The sequence below is a fragment of the Aplidium turbinatum genome, chromosome 17, assembly GCF_918807975.1.
Source record: "Aplidium turbinatum chromosome 17, kaAplTurb1.1, whole genome shotgun sequence".
In the NCBI taxonomy this organism is placed as follows: Eukaryota; Metazoa; Chordata; class Ascidiacea; order Aplousobranchia; family Polyclinidae; genus Aplidium; species Aplidium turbinatum.
The window spans coordinates 951,879-975,733 of record NC_137488.1 but is presented as its reverse complement, the minus strand read 5'-3'; the positions used below and the strand labels follow the sequence as shown (position 1 = coordinate 975,733).

At 41.7% G+C, this 23,855-nt stretch overlaps 1 protein-coding gene across 1 annotated transcript in view; it reads left to right on the top strand.

Moving 5' to 3' along the window:
• Positions 1 to 23,491, top strand: part of LOC145786311 (protein CLEC16A-like) — a 31,541-nt gene extending 8,050 nt beyond the window's left edge. Inside the window, exons 3-25 of the mRNA XM_082597950.1 lie at positions 8,030 to 8,163; positions 8,606 to 8,754; positions 10,862 to 10,967; positions 11,907 to 12,030; positions 13,020 to 13,206; positions 13,293 to 13,340; positions 13,788 to 13,883; positions 15,137 to 15,251; positions 15,325 to 15,471; positions 15,554 to 15,608; positions 15,866 to 15,969; positions 17,557 to 17,676; positions 17,782 to 17,891; positions 18,833 to 18,877; positions 19,250 to 19,300; positions 19,458 to 19,586; positions 19,703 to 19,823; positions 20,252 to 20,400; positions 20,601 to 20,722; positions 20,791 to 20,930; positions 21,043 to 21,404; positions 21,532 to 21,697; positions 22,884 to 23,491. Of these exons, the coding sequence (XP_082454076.1) occupies positions 8,030 to 8,163; positions 8,606 to 8,754; positions 10,862 to 10,967; positions 11,907 to 12,030; positions 13,020 to 13,206; positions 13,293 to 13,340; positions 13,788 to 13,883; positions 15,137 to 15,251; positions 15,325 to 15,471; positions 15,554 to 15,608; positions 15,866 to 15,969; positions 17,557 to 17,676; positions 17,782 to 17,891; positions 18,833 to 18,877; positions 19,250 to 19,300; positions 19,458 to 19,586; positions 19,703 to 19,823; positions 20,252 to 20,400; positions 20,601 to 20,722; positions 20,791 to 20,930; positions 21,043 to 21,404; positions 21,532 to 21,697; positions 22,884 to 22,942 (2,839 nt within the window). The 3' untranslated portion in view covers positions 22,943 to 23,491. The remainder of the gene's footprint in view (positions 1 to 8,029; positions 8,164 to 8,605; positions 8,755 to 10,861; positions 10,968 to 11,906; positions 12,031 to 13,019; positions 13,207 to 13,292; positions 13,341 to 13,787; positions 13,884 to 15,136; positions 15,252 to 15,324; positions 15,472 to 15,553; positions 15,609 to 15,865; positions 15,970 to 17,556; positions 17,677 to 17,781; positions 17,892 to 18,832; positions 18,878 to 19,249; positions 19,301 to 19,457; positions 19,587 to 19,702; positions 19,824 to 20,251; positions 20,401 to 20,600; positions 20,723 to 20,790; positions 20,931 to 21,042; positions 21,405 to 21,531; positions 21,698 to 22,883) is intronic.
• Positions 23,492 to 23,855: the final 364 nt, after the last annotated feature.

Here is a 23,855-nt window from a genome sequence, read left to right as displayed (position 1 = left end):
TAATAGTTCAAACATTTTATTTTTATTCCTTTCTGCACAATTTCAACGTTTAGCGACGTTAAAACTATGTAAAAACGGCGTTTATAATTAGGCTACGGTACCCGATAATTTCCTTTCAAAAATTTCAAAAACTCGCCGAATAGGGCACTCGCCGAAAAAGGCTCTCGCCGAATAGGGAACTCGCCGAATCGGACTAGTCGAATCGGACTCGCCGAATCGGACTCGCCGAATAGTAGCAGACCCAAATACAGTATAACCTTTCTCATTTACCTATGCTGCATAGCCGAGTGGTGAGAGCGCTGGAACGGCAATCGAAAGGGCAGGACACTGTTTTTCGCAGGACACTTTTTTAGGCATGCCTGAAAGTGGACAAGAAGATTGGCTTCCTTGCCTTCCTGTCTACTTAATCTAAATCTTCAACCACCGGGTGTAAGCCTGGATACGACGATGATTTACCTATGCGACATTAGGGTGTACGGTTTTTTACAACCTATAGTGAAACCATTGTTTTTTGTCGGGAAATAAGTAGTTATGACCACATGTGAAATATTTTTTCTCAACTCCGTGGTTTCGAGGTCCCAACTGCCACTTTTCTACATTTAAACAAACCTTATCTACAGTGTGTAACAAAAAAATAAACGCATCTCTTGATTTTCATTAACTGATATATTTTTTTGCTTCAGCTTCAAAGGAACCAAACCCAATATGTTAGCAAGTGCAACAATAACTTCTGTCCATTTTTTATTATTACAAGGACATGAGTACTGAGCACACAAAAAGGTAGATACATTTTTGGTACACACTGTATGAAACCATCAACACAACTACAATGTCCAATGTACTCCTTTGATGCTTGTCTACACCAACATTTTGAAATATCAGTCAGAAAACAAACATTTTAAACACTACCATAACACAAAAAGCACAGAATCACATCAAAAACGAACAACAAGATTGAAATTTATTGCAGCAACATTCAGGGCTGTGGAGCCAAGCATTTTCTCTGGAGCCTTTTTTTAAATGTCTGTGGAGTCGGAGCTACAAAAATTTTATCTGCTCCAGCTTCAGGGTTGGGTAGCCTAATCTTGATTAGCTTAAAATCAAGTAGTAATACTGATAAACTGATGACATGAAGCTGCAAAATTACTACTTTAGTGTGCTTGCCCCTTTAAACAGAATTTTATATACATGGTGTCTCACAAAACTTTTAACCCGTATAACCTTGCATAACTTTGTCAATTTTAATGCTTTTTTCATTTATTTTCAGATTTAACTAAATTAGCCCATAACAAATTTAGATCTGCAAGGATGAAGTACACCAAGGAAGAGAAAATGTTCTGTGTGACTTTGTATTTGGAGTCAAAATCGTACAAAAAAGTGCAGTCAAAATTCAGGCAAAAGTATAACTTCGACAAATTTCCATCAAAAGCACTCGTTTTTTATTGGGTCAAAAAGTTTCAAGCTACTGGATCACTTCACAACAAACAGACAATGCCTACAACACCAAAAAATGGGAGAAAAAAGACAGCTAGGACTCCAGAGAACATTGCTGCAGTTAGGGACTCTGTTGGGAGAAGTCCAAAGAAATCGATCCGTAAACGGGCCCAAATGCTTGGTCTGACCCGGTCCTCTGTACAGAGGATTCTGGAGGAAGATTTGAAACTCTATCCATACAGGATCCAGATAAAGCATAAACTTACTGATGCAGACAAGGCTAAGCGAGTTATCATGTGCCAGTGGTTCATGGACATCGTCGAAGAGGACCCTGACTTCCTTGACAACCTCTGGTTCTCTGACGAGGCTCATTTCACCCTGTATGGGTATGTCAACAGTAAAAACAATGTGTTCTGGGGCACCTCTCCTCCTGATGAAGTGCTACAGAGGCCCCTGCACTCAGTCAGATGCACTGCCTGGGTTGCAATTTCAAAACATGGCATCATTGGCCCAATCTGGTTCGAAGATGAAAATGAGAACGCAGTCACCGTCAACAAGGAGCGTTACCTTGTGGTCCTCCAGCAGTTCTGGACCGCTCTGGGGCGTAGAAACAGAGCCAGAGGAAGAAGCCCGTTCCTAAGAGCAGAGCAATGGTTCCAGCAAGATGGTGCCACCCCCCACACTGCTAATGTCACCCTGGCGTGGTTGGATGAGAAGTTCCCAGACCGCCTAATCAGCCACCGCAGAGACCCTGAGTGGTCCCCCATTCCCCGGACCTCAACCCCCCTGACTTCTATCTGTGGGGCTATCTGAAGGACAATGTGTACCAGGATAATCCTCAGACCATCCCTGAACTAAAACAAGCCATCACCCAAAAGATCAGGGCCATCCCAAAGGAAGAATGTGTTCGGGTCATTGACAACTTCGCTCGCCGTGCTCAAATATGCCTCCAGCGCAACGGTGGCCATCTGGAGCATGTTTTATGAACTGCTGTATTACTACTGTGGATGTAGTATTACATTGTAGGCATGTTGTTTTTCAGAATTGTTAACATCGCAGCTTTCCATTTCAGTGTAGTTTTTGTAACTATGTTGATTGGTTCATGAAATAAAGCTATTTAAATGGGTTACTAAACCGTTGTGTCCTACTGTGGTAAATGCCATAAACAATAAACATACTTAATGGAGCCGGCGCTGGAGCAATTTTTTAAAAATTTGCAACTCCCGAGCTATTGCATGAATGCTTGATGGCTGAATGCTTGATGGCTTAAAATGTTTGTTTTCCGACTGATATTTCAAAATTTTGGTGTAGACAAGCATCAAAGGAGTACATTGGACATTGTAGTAGTGTTGATGGTTTCATACAGTGTGTACCAAAATGTATCTACCTTTTTGTGTGCTCAGTACTCATGTCCTTGTAATAATAAAAAATGGACAGAAGTTATTGTTGCACTTGCTAACATATTGAATTTGGTTCCTTTGAAGCTGAAGCAAAAAAAAATATCAGTTAATGAAAATCAAGAGATGCGTTTATTTTTTTGTTACCGTACACACTGTAGATAAGGTGTGTTTAAATGTAGAAAAGTGGCAGTTGGGACCTCGAAACCATGGAGTTGAGAAAAAATATTTCACATGTGGTCATAACTACTTATTTCCCGACAAAAAAATTGGTTTCGTTGGAAAATTTGAAAAAAAGTTTAGAAACCGTACACCCTATGCGACATAGCCAACGCTCAATCAAATATCTTTATTCCCACTAATAATACAGTGCCTATATTGTAATTCTTATCTCAACAACTCAGCGTTCTGCCATTGCTTTAATGATGGTGTTCACAAAGAAAACAGAAAACATTTATCTGAAATTATCAGTAAATTACGATAATTATGTTATTGTTCTTGAACAAACACGACTAATTTGACAAGCTTGATGGATTTTACAGTATGCACATTTTTACTACCAATAACGCTTAAGATTACTTAAGTATATCGGAGCTGTGTGCGGCCTGCAATGCTATATGGTAGCGAGACATGGGTATTGAGAGAGAGTGAACTGGAAATCCTGAGAAGAACGGAAAGGTCAATGGTGAGAGTAATGTGTGGGGTGAAAACGAGAAGGGGAAAAAGGACTGAAGAATTGTTGGATATGCTAGAGATGAGAGAGACCATAGACCAATTGGCAAGGGCAAATGGAGTAAGATGGTATGGACATGTAATAAGGAGGGAGGAAGGAAGGAAGTTTTCTTAGAAAGGCACTAGATCTAAAGGTACAGAACGCTACGATGATGAAACGCTAAGAGATACGGTACAAAACAGAACGCTACGATGCAGCGGCCCAACAACACCTGAGCGACCCAAAAGTATACAAAGCTTCAAGGATTACAAAAGCGCAAACCATAGAACGAAAGCTTAACAGCACATGGAGGACTATAGCCACCAAAGCTCAACTACCCCATCACGTGGCCAGATCTTACATCACTAACAACTCGAGTATGCCACGATTCTACCACCTGATCAAGACTCACAAAGAAGGACCTGACATCAAGATTCGTCCAATCGTCTCAAGCACAAACGGGCCAGCCGCCAAACTGTCACACCTAGTCTGCACCCTGCTCAACCCCCTATTGAAAGAAGTTCCGGCACACCTTACAAATAGTCAAGAACTACTCAATCAACTTAAAGACATGCCACGAGACACCCTGAGAAAATTCAACTTTCCCTTCAGCCTGGATGTGACAGCAATGTACACCTCCATCCCTCCTAAGGAAGCGATCAACAACGTAATCCAAAAACTGTCGACAGGAAAAACACAACTATGCAGCCCGTTCCACCCTGAAGAGATCGGTTCCTTGCTCGAGATTATCCTTCAGAACAACGTCTTCACTTTCAAGGAGAAGTTCTATAGCCAAGTCGGCGGTCTACCAATGGGAAACGCCGTATCTGGAGTCCTCGCCATCCTCTTCATGGACACCCTAGAAAAACAGACACTGCGGAACCAAACAAACCTCACCCTCTACAGACGATACGTTGACGACACATTCTTGCTGACAGTCAACAACAAGGAAGCCCTAGCTATCCAAAATGCTCTCAACCAAGCGCACCCAGCTATTAACTTTGAAATAGAACTACCAACAACAGACAACGCCATCTCACTACTGGACTTCACCATAAAAATCGACAAAGACGGTACAATCCACCACGAATTCTACCAGAAAAAAGCAAAGGCAAAGCTACTCCCACACTTCAACTCGGCCCTACCCACAAGTACCAAGAAGACCATACTCTTAAACGAAACACAGAGAAGAAAAGATAGATGTTCCTCGTCCAATAAAGCAACACCACACCTGACGGAATTTGAGAAGACAATCGAAGAAAACGGATACCCCAAGGACTTTCTTAAACAACCACCCAGACGACGACGACACCAGCAAAACAGACAAACCCCCCAGACACCATATAACCCAATACATTTTGAATTTCCATATATGAGCGACGACGCGGACCGTAAAGCAAAGAAAATTTTCAAAGACCTGGATCTGCCAGTCCGCCTTTTTCGACGCTTACGTACCCTCAGAAACGCCCTTCAAAAACCAAAAAAACCCAAACCTTGCCGGCTACAAAACTGCCCACTACGGAACGATGACATATGTACCACCAAGAACTGTGTCTACAAGATCGCATGCAAGAAATGCAGGGAAAGCTACATAGGCAGCACGATTCGACCACTCCACTCCCGCATCAAAGAACACCTCAGCTCAGACAAAAGCTCGGTCTTTAATCATCAACAACAATGCCACACCGACTTTGAATTTACTATAATTGCCCGAGAAAATGACGCGGTAAAATTACGTTTCAAAGAGGCCATATTCATCAGCAGACAAAATCCTAAAATCAACAACCGTGCCGAAAGGGAAGAACTACGTCATCTAATCTACTAATCAACTGAAAACAAATTTTGCAACAAAAAACGCCTAACAACACAGAAACTCAACAACCAGCAGCCTCAAGCTAAACGAAAGAACCACACTTAAGAACCACTCACTGACTTCAACACCATTCATCATAGCACATGACTAGGGAACTGTGTTCCGAATGCTAGCGCAACTTACTATTGCCACAGCAAACTCACAGCATCAGGCTAAGACAGATCGTTTAAATCTACCTTGTGAAGTATTCTAGTTTTGTTGATATTAGGAGTTCCTTCCTGGCGAACTTCTTCAAGTGTAGCAATGTAGTCAGTGACAGTCTGAAACCAGAACTTGAAAATGGTAGGAGCGTCAGCGGAGTTAGGATCAACTGAAAGGTCTTTAGGACGAGGAATATGTCTGTCCATCTTTCTAATTCTTGCTCAAATAAGTTTATTAAATTTAAAACGTGATTATCTTTGAATACAAATAGAATGTTAACAGAAAGTATTAAATGACAAACTAAAACAAGACTCTACTTAAACTGCCAATTGCACTGCTACACTGTTAACTGAAAACTAGAGAATGAACCAACACGAAAGAAACCAAGAGAAGCCAAGTCAGGCAATCGGCAAACTCACACTGCGCTGTTGGCAAGAGAGATGTGGTGCGTGATGACACGCGCTACACCACAGTTATCATTGCCGTTTAAGGGTTAGGGTTAGAGGATAGGGACTCAGCGAATAGCAGCAGACCCTAAATTTATATATGAGATTTAAAATCGGATCAAGTAAGTTAATTAAAAATCTTCAATATCATAAAAGCAATACTATACCGGTATCAAGTGTATACAGTTATACACTGTGTAGAAAGCATGGTCAAATTTGAAATCTACCCAAAAGTTTACTCTTAAATAAACCCTTTTAAAGGACCGTGAGTGTTGCCACATAACACCTTCTTTATGAGTGCCAGGTTATTGCTTCACTGCTTGATAGGAGTGGTGTAGCAACTACCGGGGCCGTGCAGAGAAGTCTAGTAGCAACGAGATTCTCAGGCCCCATATTCAGACAATTCTAAGAAAAACGCACCATACCCAACAAATAAGAGGTACCGTATTTTACGGACCATAAGGCGCACCGGACTATAAGGCGCACTGGACTATAAGGCGCACTGTCAATAAATTGCTTTGATTAGTTTTTTGTTCATACATAAGGCGCAGCGGACTATAAGGCGCACCAGACCATAAGGCGCACCGGACCATATATAATAGTAGTATCGGTACTGGTTTTGAGTGTAGGCAATAAAGCACTACAGCACTTGATCCATACATAAGGCGCACCGGACCATAAGGCGCACGATCAATTTATGAGGAAAAAAAAGAATTTAAAGTGCCCCTTATGGTCCGTAAAATACCGGAATGGCCCGTTTCGGTGAGTCCGTTTCGGTGAGTCCGATTCGGTTAGTCCGATTCGGTGAGTCCGATCCCTTAACGGGGGATTTTTTCAATTTTTTTTTTAAATTATCGGGTACCGTAGCCTATTTATCATTGCCGTTTTAAGGTTAGGAGTTAGGGTTAGGGGTTAGAAGTTAGAAACTCACCGAATCAGACTCACCGAATCGGACTCACCGAATAGTAGCAGACCCGTAAAATACGGTAGTTTCCTGGTGTTCCCAACCCCTTTAGAATGTTTACCAGCCCCTAAAATTGCTACTACCAGCAACCACTTGGTGAAAACATTGACTGTTTGAAGTAGGTATTAACAAAGGCCGGAAGCTATTCTCTAGCGCAGGGGTTACCAAACTTTTTTCTCTGAGGGCCGGATTGCTGCGAGATTAACAGCTGCGGACCGGTTGTAAATTGCAAAAAGATATAGGCTACAACTATTTAAAATCTCCATTGACTTGAAATGAGCACAATAAATAACAAAGTCAGCGGTAGAATAGCAAAGTTGTGATGAAAATCGAAAGATTGCTGGAAAATTTATCCCCTGCTGCGATACACTACAGGGCATCGTGTTCTTGAAAAAACATTAGGCCTACATCTTTCCAAATTTGGCCTAGGCTGTCCCCATTTGTGGTGGCCTAATGATAAAAACAGAATCATTAGCAGGTTGCGTGTTGCTCAACAGCAACGTCAGTCCTTTACAAAAAGTGTGGTAACTTTTTTCCTTACTAGTTGTAGTGCAGCTGTTATTTCTGCAGCACTTGATGGGCCGGATGAAATTAGTTTGCGGGCCGTAATTTGGTGACCCCTGCTCTAGTGGAACATCTGGCCTTAGTGCATCACTAGTAGCATGTGATGTGGCCCTCTCCTGGCACACACATTGAGAAGCCCTATCTTAGATGTCAGTTAAATTTTAAAAAAATGAAGTTTTCCAGTTTAACCAATGGAAAACTTTTAGAGGGTGCCTGTCTAAAAATTCAGAAGTTGGAAAATATGGACTAGTACCCTATCATACTTTCATAGATAGATACATAAGTACTTAGTACCTAGATATATTTTCATGATTTGGTTGGTTGGCTGGGTTAGAATAACTTGAAAACGAGGTGCAAACCATTTCATAGCTGACTCTCATAATTTATTTAAAGAGCAGAAGATATTTTGTAATTTAGTTAGACTGCACATTTTTATGGTGACATCTTTTATTTTTCATTATGACATTAACACCAATGGGTAATTGTTTATCTTTTTAGATTCTATCTTGAAAAAAACATGTTCTTATTCTTTCTGAATATCCTCCAACAAAATGCCGGGAATCATGTTTGCGTGCAAGTTCTTCAGACCCTCAACATTTTATTTGAGAACCTCCAGCATGAGACATCACTGTGTGAGTGGAAGAGTTGTTTCTATAATTAATTGTTAACTAAAACAAGTTTTTTGAATTAGAAAAAACACTTGAAAGTGCTCATTGGTTCAAGTTTTACAAATGGATGTCTAAAAATAGTTATCTTGAAATGTAAAAATATATGTTTGTGTATTATGTATATATATAATTCAGCTTAAATGGCATATTCCCTCATAAACAAGTATAATATCTTTGAGAACCGAGCCGAGGATTGGATGAACCAATGGTAATACGATAAACCTGCATCAATCAAGAAAAATATTAATGAGTTGGAAAACGTGACTATCCAAATTATAACTAGACTACTGTTTGTCACCCGTAAGTCTCGTGATATTAAACATTGTGGCTCAACAATGAGATTTTTGTTCAATAGATTGGGTGAAAATATTATTGTGATTAATGATAATGTGTTGAAAACCTTCAGATTATTTACTTTCAAACAATCATGTGAATGACGTGATTTGCCATAAGTTTGACTTTTCTGATGAAGAGGTGATGGCCTATTACATATCCTTCCTCAAAACTCTCTCCTTGCGTCTCAACCAGCACACCATTCATTTCTTTTACAACGAGGTTTGTTGTTTGTCATTCACTCATGACTCAATGCGAACTTGTATTATTAGACGACTGGGCTTTGTGGAAGGCCTGGTACTTAATGGTTGGCTTGTTTAAAATTAAAGATTTAATCTTTGCTGGCCGTTAACGCACTGTGGTGATAATTTTTGCAAGTAAACCAGGAATCAAAAATAAAGAAAACGTATATCATGAAATAGAGATAAAGCAATGACTGGCATTTTTATCAAGGAAGAAAACTTTAAGAAAGTTAAAATAAGACTAGTGGGTTGCCATGGTCTAGCCTAGCTGTTTCCAAACTGATGTCCATACAGCAGTTTCACAGGGTTCACAAAAGAAAAGTTTGGTATCAATTTATTTATCATCTGATTAACTTGTACGAATGTATTGTGCAGGGTCACGAGTCATCAAAAAAATCCAAAAGGTCCTCCAAGCAAAATGTTTAGAATAGTTGGGGAACCGCTGACCTGCTAACATCAGGAATTGACATCGCAGTTTAACTGAACCAGATAGTTTTAGATTTGGATGAGGATTTTGTCCATAACTTCATATAGTTTTAAAAAAAATAGACGAATGTTGCTGTTCCACTTGGTTTGTAAAGAAAAACAGAAAGGAAAATTCTGTTATGTGTACGAAATGCAGGAAGTGGGTGCATGTAAGATGTGCAAAGATGAAGAGGGTGACATGCAGATTCGAAGATTGTTGTGAATGTGAAAGATGCAAGAAGATTGAAGAAATAATGGTTGGTCCTGTTGAAAAGCTGAATGACGAAGTTGAATCAGTGAACTGAATACTTTTTGTTATCCAGGAGATAGATTGAATGCAAGTGGTGGATGTGAAGCGGCAGTGACTGCAAGAGTAAGGTTTGGTTGGGTGTAATTCAGAGAGTGTTGAGAGTTGTTATGTGGTAGAAGATTTCCATTGAAAATGAGAGGAAGAATATATACTAGTTGTGTGAGATCTGCAATGCTGTACGGAAGTGAGACATGGTGCTTACGGGAAAACGAATTGGCGATTTTAAAAAGAACTGAGAGAGCGATGGTGAGAGCAACGTGTGGTGTGAAGCTGATGGACAAAAGGAATACTGAAGAACTTATGAACTTGCAATGATGTTGAATGAAAATGTTGATAAGTTGGCGAAGACGAATGCAGTGAGGTGGTATGGGCATGTTTTGAGACGGAATGGCCCGTTTCGGTGAATCCGTTTCGGTGAGTCCGTTTCGGTGAGTCCGTTTCGGTGAGTCCGTTTCGGTGAGTCCGATTCGGTGAGTCCGATTCGGTGAGTCCGATTCGGTGAGTCCGATTCGGTAAGTCCGATTTGGTGAGTCCGATCCCTATTCAGTGATTTTTTGATTTTTTTTTTTAATTATTGGGTACTGTAGCCTAATTTTCATTGCCGTTTTAAGGTTAGGGGATAGGGGTTAGAGGTTAGGAACTCACCGAATCGGACTCACCGAATAGTAGAAGACCCGTTTTGAGAAGGGATGAAGATGATGTTTTGAGAAGAGCGTTGTTGCAAGTGGAGGGTCGCAGAAAGCAAGGAAGACCCAAAAAAATGTGGAAAAGGCAAGTTGGGGAGGAAAGTAGCAAGGTCAGCTTGACAAGAGAGGGCGCTTTAAACAGGTTGATGTGGAGGCCATTGTGGCACGTGGAAGTGGATCCCGCCACCCTTGGTGATGGAGACGTTGTCGGATTAAAACTGGAAATTTGGAATACAACTTACTTTATAAGCACATACATACTAATTTTCAGAAAATAACTATCTTTTCACAATTGCAGTTGGCCAAATTTGAACGAAATAGATTTTTTCTTTTGTATGTCTTATAGGACTATTTTGAACAGGGGCACACGGATTTAATGTTTTGCTGAATTCTAGTTTAATACAAATACTGTAGTGACTTTTCTAGAAGTGGAAACAGATATTTCAACGTATGATAGTTTCATTCATAATCATATTAAGTTGGTTCAACCCTGTAGCGTTTCCACAGAATAGTGATTTTATCTTAACTTGCTTAATTCAATTGAACAAACAAAGCTAAACTAAAGCTGATGTTACGTTGAAATTTGTGAACGAAATAAATAGGAAACAATATGTCGCTTAACGCAGCACACCGACGACTTCGCTTTGTACACCGAAGCGATCAAGTTCTTCAACCACTCTGAAACGATGGTGCGAATTGCGGTCCGAACCCTTACGCTCAACGTCTATAAAGGTGACTATCGTGTGTTTGCTCTGATGTTTCGCAAAAACAGGTTGAAGAAAGCTCAATGTTTAAAAATCTTCTTAAAAAATTGTTGCCAAAATACCTCTCTAGTGCTTCCTATTTCTTAAAGCGTGTTTTGATTGGATTTGTTATACTGTAGAAAGACATTTATTGTAGAAAGTTAATTATTCTTCTGGTACCATACGAGTAAACAATTTTATGTAAACAATATTATTTAAATAAATTGTAGTGATTTGACTGACGTGATAACTACATCACTCAATTTTAATTGAATTTACGGCATTTGAATGCTGCAGAAAGTTAGTTTCCACGTAATGGAAATGTACGCATTGCGTAGTTAAAAAGATAGAAATTGTTTAAAGAGATTACAACTTAGATTGAAACTGTATTGTGATATACTGTAATAATAGTAACCATTAAGAATCAGCTGCTGCATGACTCATTTTCAATATGTTTTGGTTAAATTGCCTCGATTATTGTGTTGGATTTAAAACCTTTGTAAACAGAGCCACTTAAGCTGCTATGCTTTTCGTACGAACACGAAATTTACGAAAAGATTTGTGCGAAGAACAAGGTTTGTGGGCGCAGTAAACCTGATTTTATTTAATTATTTTTTCATCCCTTTCGCAAGCGCTTCGAATGTTGAACGGTTTGTCATGTTTTCTATTGGTTTCCGGCCGCAATTGTGAGCGGTTGCTTCCTGATATTGTATCGAGGAATTAGTCGGAAACAGCGCAAACTGCTGCCTCTACAGGCAGTGAATATGATGATATCCTGCGAGACTACCGCGCGTAGACTACTACCGGGATGCTGTTGTGTTCCACCTGGTCCCATGCCTGCTCTGGTGCACTAAATATTCTCCGACCTGTTACTTGTTGACGTCATAAGCCCACAATAATCTACCGGCCGCTGACTTTGCATCGGCAGTGAACGACGCGTCCATGCTGCGGTTCATTTGCGACAAGACAGCCGCCCCCTACTTCTCCAACCTTGTCTGGTTTATAGCCGAACACGTACGGGAGGTGGACAAGTGCGTCAGGAGCAACGAGGAGTGAGTTTGATTCTGTTCAATGTTTACCTGACCGCTCGCAAGGATCACCATTCACCAGATGTGCTGCGATACCTTGCAGCGTGCTAACCGATCAGAATTGTTACCCAGTTTCCTGGTTCTATCATTAGTTAGACTAACTGAATTTTATCTTTACGTTTAACATGTGCAAATAGTTTCACTAACAATTTTTGACCGATTCACTAAATATATATATATAGCGGCAAATGAATGCAGACAGTCTACGATTACAATCAATTTGAGGGCAATTGAACCAAACTCTAATCGGATTATTTAACTTGAAGCCGAATCAACATGTTGGTGGCCATGGCAACGCAGCTACACGTTATCAAAGTGCGCAATTGTTGCAGTTTCGCTTTTGAAACTTCTGTTTTCTCGCAAACGACATTTTTCATTTTGAAATCGAAACAATTTGTATGCTCTGAAATGAAACCCATAAATTCTGCCACAAATCTTAAAATTCAACATGCATGATTTGTTTCACTCCACTTGCAAGTTTGTTATTTGGTATCGCGGCATACCAGCTTTAAAACTAGAAGAAAAAATGTTGTTTCATTTTCATTGCGAAATAACTTCAGTGGTGAAGAATTTTGTTTTGAAAAAACAATTATTTTTTCCGACTTGTTTACTGACTACTCCTAAAAATTTGTGACATTCATTTCGTTGAAGAAACCCTTTTCAGTGTGATAAAAGTGCAATACAATTTAAATAAAGCAACATGATGTCTCATTGAATAAAGGGAGTACCGGTATGTATTGGCTCACGTTGTTGCCATCCCAAATCATACACGATAACATCGTGTCAGCGTCATTGGGTGTCCACTTGAAAAATGTAAATCGAATTGGATTCGAGCAGTTCTACGTTCCAACCTGATTAGTTTCTAGCTCAGTGTTTTTCAATCTTTCCACTCCATGGAGCATTGTATTCTGTCTCCGATGGTCCAGTACATTCAGATAACATCGATGTTTCAGTCACCAGCATAGCGATAGATTGCGGGATTTGGTAGCGGAACATCTCGATCACATGCACTACCTGAACGACATTCTCGCACTCAACAACAGCCTGCTCAACGATGTGCTTGTCGAACATCTGCTGCACCGACTCTTTCTGCCGCTGTATGTGCGCTCACTTGCCGATGGCGCCCCTGGTGACGAATCTGTGAGTTACTTTGCATCGACACTGCACGCGCTGTTTGTTGATTGGTTGGCGGATATTATGTTGCTTTACTGACGTATTGTTTGCAGGAGTTCCCGATTGTCAGTTCTGTGGTCGCGTTGTTTCTACTATCGCAGGTAAGTTAATAATCGTTAGCACGGCACGGCGACCCGCGCGTTGTCGCTGTGACTGAGTGGTATCTTTCGCGAATGATGTGTATGAACAACTGGTGTGTTTTTTCATAGCAAGGTCGAATAAACCAGCCCTGCTGTTCAAACTGGATTTATTTCGCAATACAATTTTTTCCCCAATATGATCTGTTACAATTTTTTAAATGTATCTCGGTTGGAGTGTTGATGTAAGCGTTTGCGCTTGTTGGCGGTCCCAATGACGTGATCACTCTCACCCAGATGAAGTTAGTGCATTGTAAACACTGTCTCTCCCGAGATTTGAACGTTTATGCTGAGAGCGTGGACCATGTTCTTATTCCCTCACCCAAGGAAATGTGATGGTGGTCAGTGGTCACTGAGGTGCTTGGTGTTGGCGCCGATAGCGGTGGACGTTCAATGTTACTTTGCTTTCAGGTCTTTCTCATCCTTCACCACGAGCCGCTGGTCTATCAACTGGCTGAAGTGATCTTTAACAAGAACTTGGAATCATTATTGTCCATTGATGGAACGGTAAGTTAATGGGCCATTTGTGTTCAGGGTTGATCGGTTTAAACCGGGGCGGTTTAAACCGCCCGGTTAAAACCTGTTAAAATCTGGTTTAAACCGGGCAGTTTTGACCACCTATTACTGGTCAAAACTGGTCAAAACCCCTTTAGTGTATGAATCAAGTTGCTTTTCAATTGAATTAAAAATATTACCCTCCATGTTTAGTAACATTGGTGTTCAACTATGTTTTGTTTTGATTAACAATAACCTAAATGCTGGATTTGGAACAAAAAATATTCATTTTCTCTGTTTATTTTTGTTATTTCAATCAGTTGGTTACGTATTTTGCGGACGTAAAGCGCATCCGATTATAAGGCGCACTGTCAATAAATTGCTTTGATTAGTTGTTTGCTCAGCCATATGGCGCACCGGGCTATAGAACGCAAAGTATTTTAAGGAGTATGGGTTACCATATAAAGCTCATTAAACAAAAATGCCTAATAAATGTAAGCAAGTCACAATAGTACAATGAGCAAAAGAAAAAATGAACCTAGTGAATATCACAGTTGCTAGTTGTTTTTACCCTAGTTTATTGTGTAAGACGGTGGTTTATTTATATAATAATAGTACGGTATCGGTACTGGTGTTAAGTGTAGGCAATAATGCACTACTTGATCCATACATTAGGCGCACCGGCTTATAAGGCGCACGATCAGTTTATGAGGAAAAAAAGGATTTAAATTGCGCCTTATGGTCCGTAAAATATGGGTATTTTAATTATTGAGAAAATTCAAATTCTAAAAATAAGTTTCTGATGAACCAAAAAATGCTTGGTAGAACGATGAACAATTAGCACAGCTAACTGAAGTACCGGTAAAAGAATTTATTCCAACAAATTTTTTTTTATGAAAAACATTTGCCATCAAATTTTGCCTGACAGGTCGGTATTGGCGGGCATTAATGAAAGTTCAGGCAGCCCTGGCCGCCAGCTATTTCGAGGCCTGCATATCAAAATGGTCACAACTCACAACTACTTTTATATTTCCTAAATAGCCCAGGTAGCCGACCATTCACTACATAAAAATATTTTTCTGGGTTTTGACCGGTTTAAACCTAGTTTTGACCGGTTAAAACCAGGTTTAAACCGCTTAGTGGTCAAAACCAGTTTTGACCACTTAGAGATCAACCCTGTTTGTTTTATCCAACTTTTTGAGAGTGGTTTCATAATTGTTTGTTCAATCACGGCCGTTGGAGACTAGCGATGCCTTTTTTTACAGGATTCCGACCAGCCCAACTTTTTGGAGCAGCCAGAAAGTTTAGAAAAACTTTTATGCTCCAAACGTTTGCACAAGAAAAGAAAGCGCAGAAAAAGACCCAACTTCCGGAACTTAGGTTTGCGTGAACGTCGTTGTGCATTGTTTGATCATAAAGCAGTTTATGTGCAGGGATGATTTCTTTCGTTTAGACTCCGAGGATGAAATCGATGATGAGCGACATGAGAGCGTGTCTTCTCCAAGTGATCTAAAGTCTCTCGACCAAATCCCGGTCGGCACTGCGAGCCGTGTCCTCCAGCGCGACACTGACGCGTCAATTGTGGGTCATCCCAGTTGTGGTGAGTTGGTGACTAACTGAAGCGAATAATGCCGAATTGCATAGTGTCACCTCATGTCACCAACACGGTTTTGTTTGAACAGCTTCAGACGGAGACGAGCAACTATCATCCACTAGCGCCGGTATCCTCACTGACAGGTGTGTTCCTTCATCAATTTAGTGCATCTAGAATTTAGTGAGTCCCTGTAACCTTTCCAAAAATTGAAACCCTTGCCATGACCCAGCGAGGCTTAGCAACTGGTGTCCTTCACTCTAGTTCGATAACTTTTGAGCTGTATTGACCAGTTTGCTAAGGCAACAAGCTAAGTTGCGATGTGAACAACATGTCTTGGTTTTAATAACAACGATCTTCGGTTTGCGAGATGCGTATGATTCTAACGAAGCAATGTTGATAGCCGCCCTTTCCTCGACACGATATACAGCGAACTGAATTGCACGGAGAACGACTATGGAGCCTTGTTCGCGTTGTGCCTGCTTTATGCCATGCTCCACAACAGAGGTGACGTGCTGATTTTGTATGCACTTTAGCGTTTACTACTTTAAGTTATAATTGGTTACTAATGTTTATGAGCCATGTTTCGGAATGCTGCCACATCCCATTTCCTTTTGAACACGAAACGAACAACTGATTTTTGGATTCTAATGATATTTGTATCCAATCCATTTTTCTTAAGTTATGGAATCATGAACCAAGCAGTTTGTATTTTATTCATATTTGTTTAAAATGAGAAGATTTCTTTACTTTAAATTGCCCTTGGACGACGCAGACGCAGGTGAGTTGGCTGTTCTTGAACTTGATGTTGTGACGTTATTTGGCTATTCCACTGACCACTTGAATGTTAGTCTCGTTCGTTAATGGTGTAACATTGTGGCAATTATCAACTTTGCTCTCTGGGGGGTGCCAGACTCCTGGATGACCCTTTGTGGACTCGAGCTTATTGTACCAAAACTGCTTCGGAATCGTAAAAAGGCCGACTCCGACTTGATACAAAATGACAAACAATAAACGCCAACCTGCTTGCCTTAGACCGGTGGTTCCCAACCAGGGTGCCACGAGTTATTTTTGTGTTTATTTTTTACCTGTCTTCAAATGGTTAGCTAGGGTCATTGTTGCTAATATAAGTTTTTATGGACGATTATTTTACATCTTTTTCAATTTTCTGTCATACCTTATCAGTCTATGATGTTTTGCCGTCACAAATTCTTAGTGTGGCACCCTTGTATTGTTGTGGGTTGTTATGTCAATGTTATTGTTTTCTGGAGGCCTTTAATATAAAATATCAGGTCCTTGCATTGCAAAATTTTTCAAACTTCATTTTTTAGAAAATTTGGCTCGCTTCGAATACAATTAGGAACCACTGTGCTAAGGGGAGTATATATGCCTTTCTAGTAAGTTTCATGCTGACTTTGGTTAAGTAAACTTTACTTTGTTTTTTTATAATAAAGTATTATTTCAAAGTGGCATTCAATTATTCAATTTCCAAATAAAATTGAAATGTCATTATTACTATGTTAATTTCTGAAGGTGTTATTGTTAATTGCCTTTCTTAAGGACACGCACAACAAGCGAACTTTCTTCACACTGCATTAAGGCTGAAAGTCAAGCAGAGAAGTTATGAGTTTCATGTTTTAAACCCTTTGATATGAAACGATGAAGTTTGTTCTAACAACCTGCTGCTTTCGAGGTGAAAGTTCGTTGGTTTGCCACCGGGTGCCGAGGACCACAAAATATTTTTCTCTTCTGAAGGGCGCCACAAGTCTAAAAAGGTTGGGAACCACTGCCTTGGACATTAATTGAATTTTAAACTCCTTACAACGAAGATATCAATGCAACAAATAACACCAAAAGTCTACGACTTGCAACAACACAACTTTCATGCACTACGTCTCATAAAATTAATTGTTACTTTTTGAAATAATTCTAAAGTTTAAAAAAATCGGCATCAGTAAAATCAGAGTCGGCTAGTAATCAATCGAGGAGTCGGAGTCGTATATTTTTCGCCCGACTTCACCGGCCTGGTTGTATTTACGGCTCGCAGCACGGATGTTGATGCTTTGTAATTTGTATATGAGGATTGTTGAACAGGTATCAGCACCAATTTGAAGCAAGTGGTGGAGATGACGTCATCCGAAGAGAGGTGCGAGTCGTATAGTCATTGGTTGATTGAACGCCTGCTGCGGATCATCAGCAAGGCTGTCAAACCGGGTACGTCATTCATTTTTTAACGTGTTATTGCATCACTGGGTCGATTGTTTCCTTCAATGCCCTCCTTTCAATCCCCTTGTACCCTCACAATGATACTTTGTTTAGAAAGCAAAGTTCGTCTGGCTACTCTGCGACTGGCAGCCATCCTGCTCAAGGACCTTGGTGTGAAACGAGATCTGTGTGTCTTGTTGGAGCAGCACATCACTTCCATCGAGGTGAGCCACTTCTCGCCTGCAACATCTCGCTCTATCTAGCTGTACAGTCGAGTGGTTAGTCCTGACTCGACGCTCGAATGGGTGTCCGTTCGATTAGTTGTGTCTTTGGTGGCAAAGACACGCCTGAAGGTAGACACAAAGATTGGTTTCCTTGCCTTCCCATCCTCTTAATCTAAATCTTCAATCACCAGGTGAAAGCCTGGATTCCACAACAGAAAATCAAAGCCTTAATTGGTTATTCCACAAGGCTATTGGCCACGTGTCTATTGAAACCCAATCGATGACGTCACTTTGACTGCACATGTTCAGAAAGTGACAGATAAGATACCAAGGAAAGATAGCCTTGTTGTCGCATGGAATATCTATGGACAAAGTAGGAGGAGTCGAAGCATAGTTCGTGCGAAAGTATGGATTTGATAAAAAAACAACCTTAGACTTGTGCGGCGGTTGCAACCTTATTGCAATAAACACCCGTATCCAACATAAGGTGGAGTCGGACTTGCCGCCACGAAACCTGGTGCCCTAGCAGCAGAGTCACGCGACTATTGACGGCGAAAAGGCGCCTAATAAGTTAAAATTTCCTAAGAAAAAAATTGTGTCAAAAAATTTCAAGATTCGAAAATTGCTGCTGCTTTTAAAATGCAGCTCGAGAAGAGTACCAATAAAACAAAGTGTCATGGCATGGGCAATGTTTGCACAAGCTATCAAACTGCGTTTTCTCCGACCCGCTCAACCTCAACAACGGACACAAGAAAAGCCAAGTCTTGCGCCATTTATGTATTGCGTCATTCGTGCTCGCGGCATTAGGTCGTACACCGCAAAGTGCATGCTCACGTGTTAAACGAAAATGGTTGAAAAGTTTGTTCAAGATATAACAGTAAGTTATACGTTCAAGCATATAACTAAATGGTGTTTATATTCTCACGTATATTTTATTGCAGCAATACAGAGCGGAAAGCATGCAGAGCTTGCAGAAGAGCTTGAAGGTAAGCTGCAACTTGTGCGAATGTACTAACGAGCCACACCAAGGCAGCTCTATCGGCGCTAAAGGTGCTTTCACCTTTACTTGGTTACAAAACAAAATCGTACGAAAATTACGCGGTCGTGTAAAATGAGTTTGTCTTCACATTTCTTTCAGTATTTGATCTGTGTTGCATCATGATGGCCGCAGAGATGAGTTCGATATGGACCTAGTAGATGATTTAAAGTTTTAACAGAATTGTTTTTTATGATTTACAACACTTTTATTAAATTGCCAGTAGAAAGTTTTTAAAATGACAAAAGCATAGGGATCTGATGCACCCTGTAATGTACACCGGAATAGGATGAGTTGCACTGACTGCAAGTTGTTTATTTAGGAGGAGGAGATGTTCCTTGATATATTTGAGGATGAGTACAGGACATTTCGGGTAAGTCTTGATCCATATATCCAGCCAGTTGTTTGAGAAAGGCGCGATATTCGTTTCACAGCATGCTTCCGATACAATTTTCACAACCTTTTCAACTCTCACACACTTCTGCATGGTCTGTTACGGCGGCACATCTAACAAGTGCCCACCTTTATAGAACAAACCTCTCAACGTTGAATACTTGATGATGGATTCTTCCCTCTTGCTCCCTCCGACGGTTACCCCACTGACCGGCATCGACTTTATGAAACGACTCCCCTGCGGACCCACCGAGCAAAGCAGGAGGGTACGTCATTATGTGGTCATCGTCGCAGCATGACGTCACCAGCAGCGTAGTAGCGAAGTTAAGCGTTTCGATTGATCTGAGGAAGTGCGGCTCGTCCTAATTGCTTGTTTCTGCAGCTGATCGGAGTCTTCTTCGCCCTCCGCGACCTCTCTTTGACGCTGTGCAAGGAAGCGGAGACGCAACTTCCCTTGACTCGGGAGCAGGATTGCATCCAGACTGACGACAAGCTCGACCTCAGTGAGCACATCTTGTTGGTGTTTTGTTTCTGAAGTGCTTGAGCACTCTCTTATCGTATTTGTTGCACAATGCCTACAAGAGATTTGTACTGTAGATGAAATCGTTTTTGTCCAAGCAACCTTTGCTTTACGTTAGATCTTTAAAATGTTGTGAAAAGCATGCCAAGAGGTGCTTTCACTCACCGGAGTGCTGGAATGCAGAAGCAGTGAGCAACAGCAACGTACTCAGAGTGAGTCACTGTATTGCACAGTGCTTGAGGTTAACATGAAATAATTTGCAGCGACGTAAACATAGCTAGACTGCATCAAAAATGTAGTTTTGACAAAAATGCAATCGTGTTATCGAATTTACAGTTTTGCTTCGTAAACCAACAGACGCGGTTGCGTTATGTGAGTGCCACAACTTGTTACAATGCGTGCTTACCGCAGACAACAGCGACCTTATAGCCTGCACCGTTGTCAAGAAGGAATCGCGACATCGCCGTTTTCTCGTGGTCGACCTCTACCAGCTGATCCTGGTCGAACCTGACAGCAAGCGACTGGGATGGGGCGTGGTCAAGTTCTCAGGGCTCTTGCAAGTTCGTGCGACCACGTTATAAGTTTTTATGCCTGAGCCTCCATCCGACAATATAATGTTTTGTGTGTTCAATCACAATGCAAGATTGTTTGATGGCATCTCCAACTTTTCTATCAAACAACAAAACGATGTGAGGAATGTTGACTTGCGCATGGATGATGCTCGTAGCTTGCCAGCTCTAAGTGACTGACGTTTCTTCAGGACGTTGAAGTGAGCGGCGATCCGGACGACAGCAGAGCGTTACACGTCACAATTCACAATCCATCCAGCGCGCGTCGAGTGCCAGTCCTCGCAGCGAACTTCGTGTTCGATGACCACATCAGGTAAGTGGTTAACGACCTGCGCATTGCTACAGTGGGTGCCAATCAACACTGACGCTGCTTTTGTGAAGGTGCATGGCCGCCAAGCAGAGGCTTACCAAAGGCCGCATGAGGGCACGCCACTTGAAGAGCCGTCGCATCGCTGTCCTCCTGGGCCTCCCCGCCGACACCAACGATGACCCCTTCTCCTCTAGCTATCTCCTCAATTCAGGTAAGTTGCTACGGGCTTTGTTTCTTTGTGGACGCCAACTAGACTTGGTCATATGCGACCGGTTTCAATGGCGTCAGCCAATACCTAAGTTGTGATGTCATCGCATTTGCAGGCTACCAAACGCCACGAAATCAGTTTCGCGCCATCGCCGAACCACAAGTCCTACTCACTGATGGGAGTCGGCAGGGCCTCCCTCTTCCCATGCGCGACCTCTCCCGGACCCCTACTGCTCGCGTCCATCCCCTCCTCAAGCGACCAGGCCATGCAGCATCCCGACAATCTTCCGGGAGAATCGGAAGCCTCGGACTCCCGGTCTCCCCTGCCAGATCACTTGCTCCCACTCAAGATGTCCCAGCGTTACCGGGGACGGATTTGGAGGTTACCACGTCAGCAGATCAAGAGAGTCAAAACGTTAAGAAGAGCCACAAACGAGGAGGGAGCGTCGTGATCAGCTCGGAGGAGCTCCCACAGGAGGTACTGTTGGCTTGTAACGTATTTCAATGGGCTTCCCATAGCTCGGCTAACCACGCATCCAAGACAGGTGGACAACCGAGCTAGTCATTTAATGCAGCTTCCAAATCAACCAAATAAGTATCTCCAGGTCTGTGGAGTGGAGGTGGGAATCGAAGTTGAAGAGTCAGAAGATACAGAAGTAGCTCTTGATGCTGTTTCATTGGATGCCGTGTCGCTAGAAGCTCTTGCTCTTGATTCTTCATCGCTTGATGCGACCTCGATGGCGTCTTTAGACCCGGATGTGGATGGCCGAGGTACGAGACTAATATTACGTGAGGGAACGTTTTATCTATCTAACTTTATCTTTTCGGCTCAATTGTTTAAGCTAACTGAATCTTCTTTGGCTCAGCTGGTCTATCCTTTTACCGGCTTTGATTGTAAAAAATGTTGCCCCCAATGTCTTGGGTTCAGAGAGTTTGATTCACGAAGATTTTTACGCCACTGTTGTCACTTAAGATGGATTTTTTTTTTGGTGTGAAAAAAACTAACTGGTCTGCTGTTAAGGCTCTTGCGGAGAAAGTGGGAAGTGTTCTTTTCAATATGAATGAATCAGATTTAAAACATACTCCTTCAATCAGTTGCTATATACCCTTGCAGGGCTGCCAGATTGAATTTGCAATTGGCAGTTAGTTGTCCGTTCCGTTAGCTCAGTGGTTACACGCCCGACTCAAGATCACGCGGCGCTGGTTCGGCTCTCGGGGTGGGCGCTTGAGCAACGCATTCTAAGGACTGCTCTCCATTCACCGGCATCTAATGGATGGAATAATTCCCCGGCAACAAGACTTCAACAATCGGAAAACTTCACTCTGCCAATCTCGGTAACCGACCCTGCGTCAAGAGCCTCTACAAGTATGCGAAACTACCAAGAATAATCTATCAAGGCTTTGTCAGTCCCAGGGTCAAGATTCAAAACCAACCAACCAGTTTGTGTGATGTTTAAAACTGGTCACAAATATGTATTTTTTTATCCGCATTCTACTTTTTTGTTTAATCTAGCGCAGGAGCTACATTTTGCAATGAAACCAATTAAAAACGTGATTAGAAAAAAGTGCTCGCTTACGTGGTTGTCACCAAAGAATAAACCTTCCAAGTCAAGATCCAACCTTGTTTTTCCATACCCTTGAACAATATTTTCAATAGAATGTTGTCCTACTGACGTGTGCGGTCTTGAATAGCTGAGCCAACAAGTTCCATTATAATTTTTAATGCTCATTCTATTTCCATGACGTAATTAACTTGCTTCCTGATCACTTTGGCGGTACGAGATTGTTACTGCACCACTGGGTGGCGCATAAGTCATTGTTGATGACTCTCCTCGCATTTGGTTCATTGCGACAATGAATGTTTTTTGCTTGGAGACATGGCCACTATCCAATGCTATCATGTTTCCAGGCCATAAGTTTTATTACGACACAATGTAATGTGTGCGTTTACTTGCAGTGGAAGACGTAGGAAAGCTTCCCGCCGAGCGAGGTCTCCTTCCACCTGCCGATCCCTAGATCTCCACGTCGCTTGAAGGTTGAAATCTGCTGCACACGTAAAACATCTTTCAGATGTACAGTAAAATACCATCCAAACTACGTGCCGGTCTTGATTGCGATGGACCGACCTGCCGTCTGTCCATGTCTCGCATTATTTATTTGCTTCTGGGCTCACACATACGTAACTTCACAGATTCTCTTAGGACGTTTTGTTTTTGTAACATTGTTAATTCTCCGTGTTCTTTATCGCCCTCTGCTGGTCCTATCCTGTGAATGGAGGCAACCTTTCAATCACTGGGAGGATTGTCATTCAGCTCTGACAGTTGGATTGTGAAGACTTCACAAGTAGCTGAATTTGTTTCTTCGGCATAGCGCTAACGTTGCCTTACCATACTCTGACGTAATTTTGTAGGGATGTTGTGGTTGGAACGTTTCCTGGTGAAGTCTGTTTACCAACTTATCTTCACAGTTTTGTTTTGGAGTGTTGTTCGGCACTGTCTTCAAATTGTACGATGTTTGTGCAATATATTGAACTGTCTTGCAACGCTATCCGCAGGCAAGAGCTTCCACACCGTGTTCTTATGCTATGCATTTGTCGCTTGGTCAACATCTAAGAAACATCGAGAAGTTTGCCCATCCGCTCATTCTTGCAGAGGAAAGTCTTTTTGTGCAGCTTGCATGCGACCAGTTTCCAGATCGACTTTTTGTTGTTCAGCTCTTGGTAGCCCTCTGACGGAAGGTTCCTTCGCGCTGTTGAAGGATAGTTGGACACTCCATGCGATGTTGGCGAGTTGGACCTTATCTCGATTGGACACCCAATGCGGCATATGGACACTTCATGCGGCGTGAGCAGTAGCGCGCTACTTTGTTTTAATGCAGCGGAGACTCGCTACATTTTGTTCAGTTGCACTCCCGCTACTTTCCAATTTAA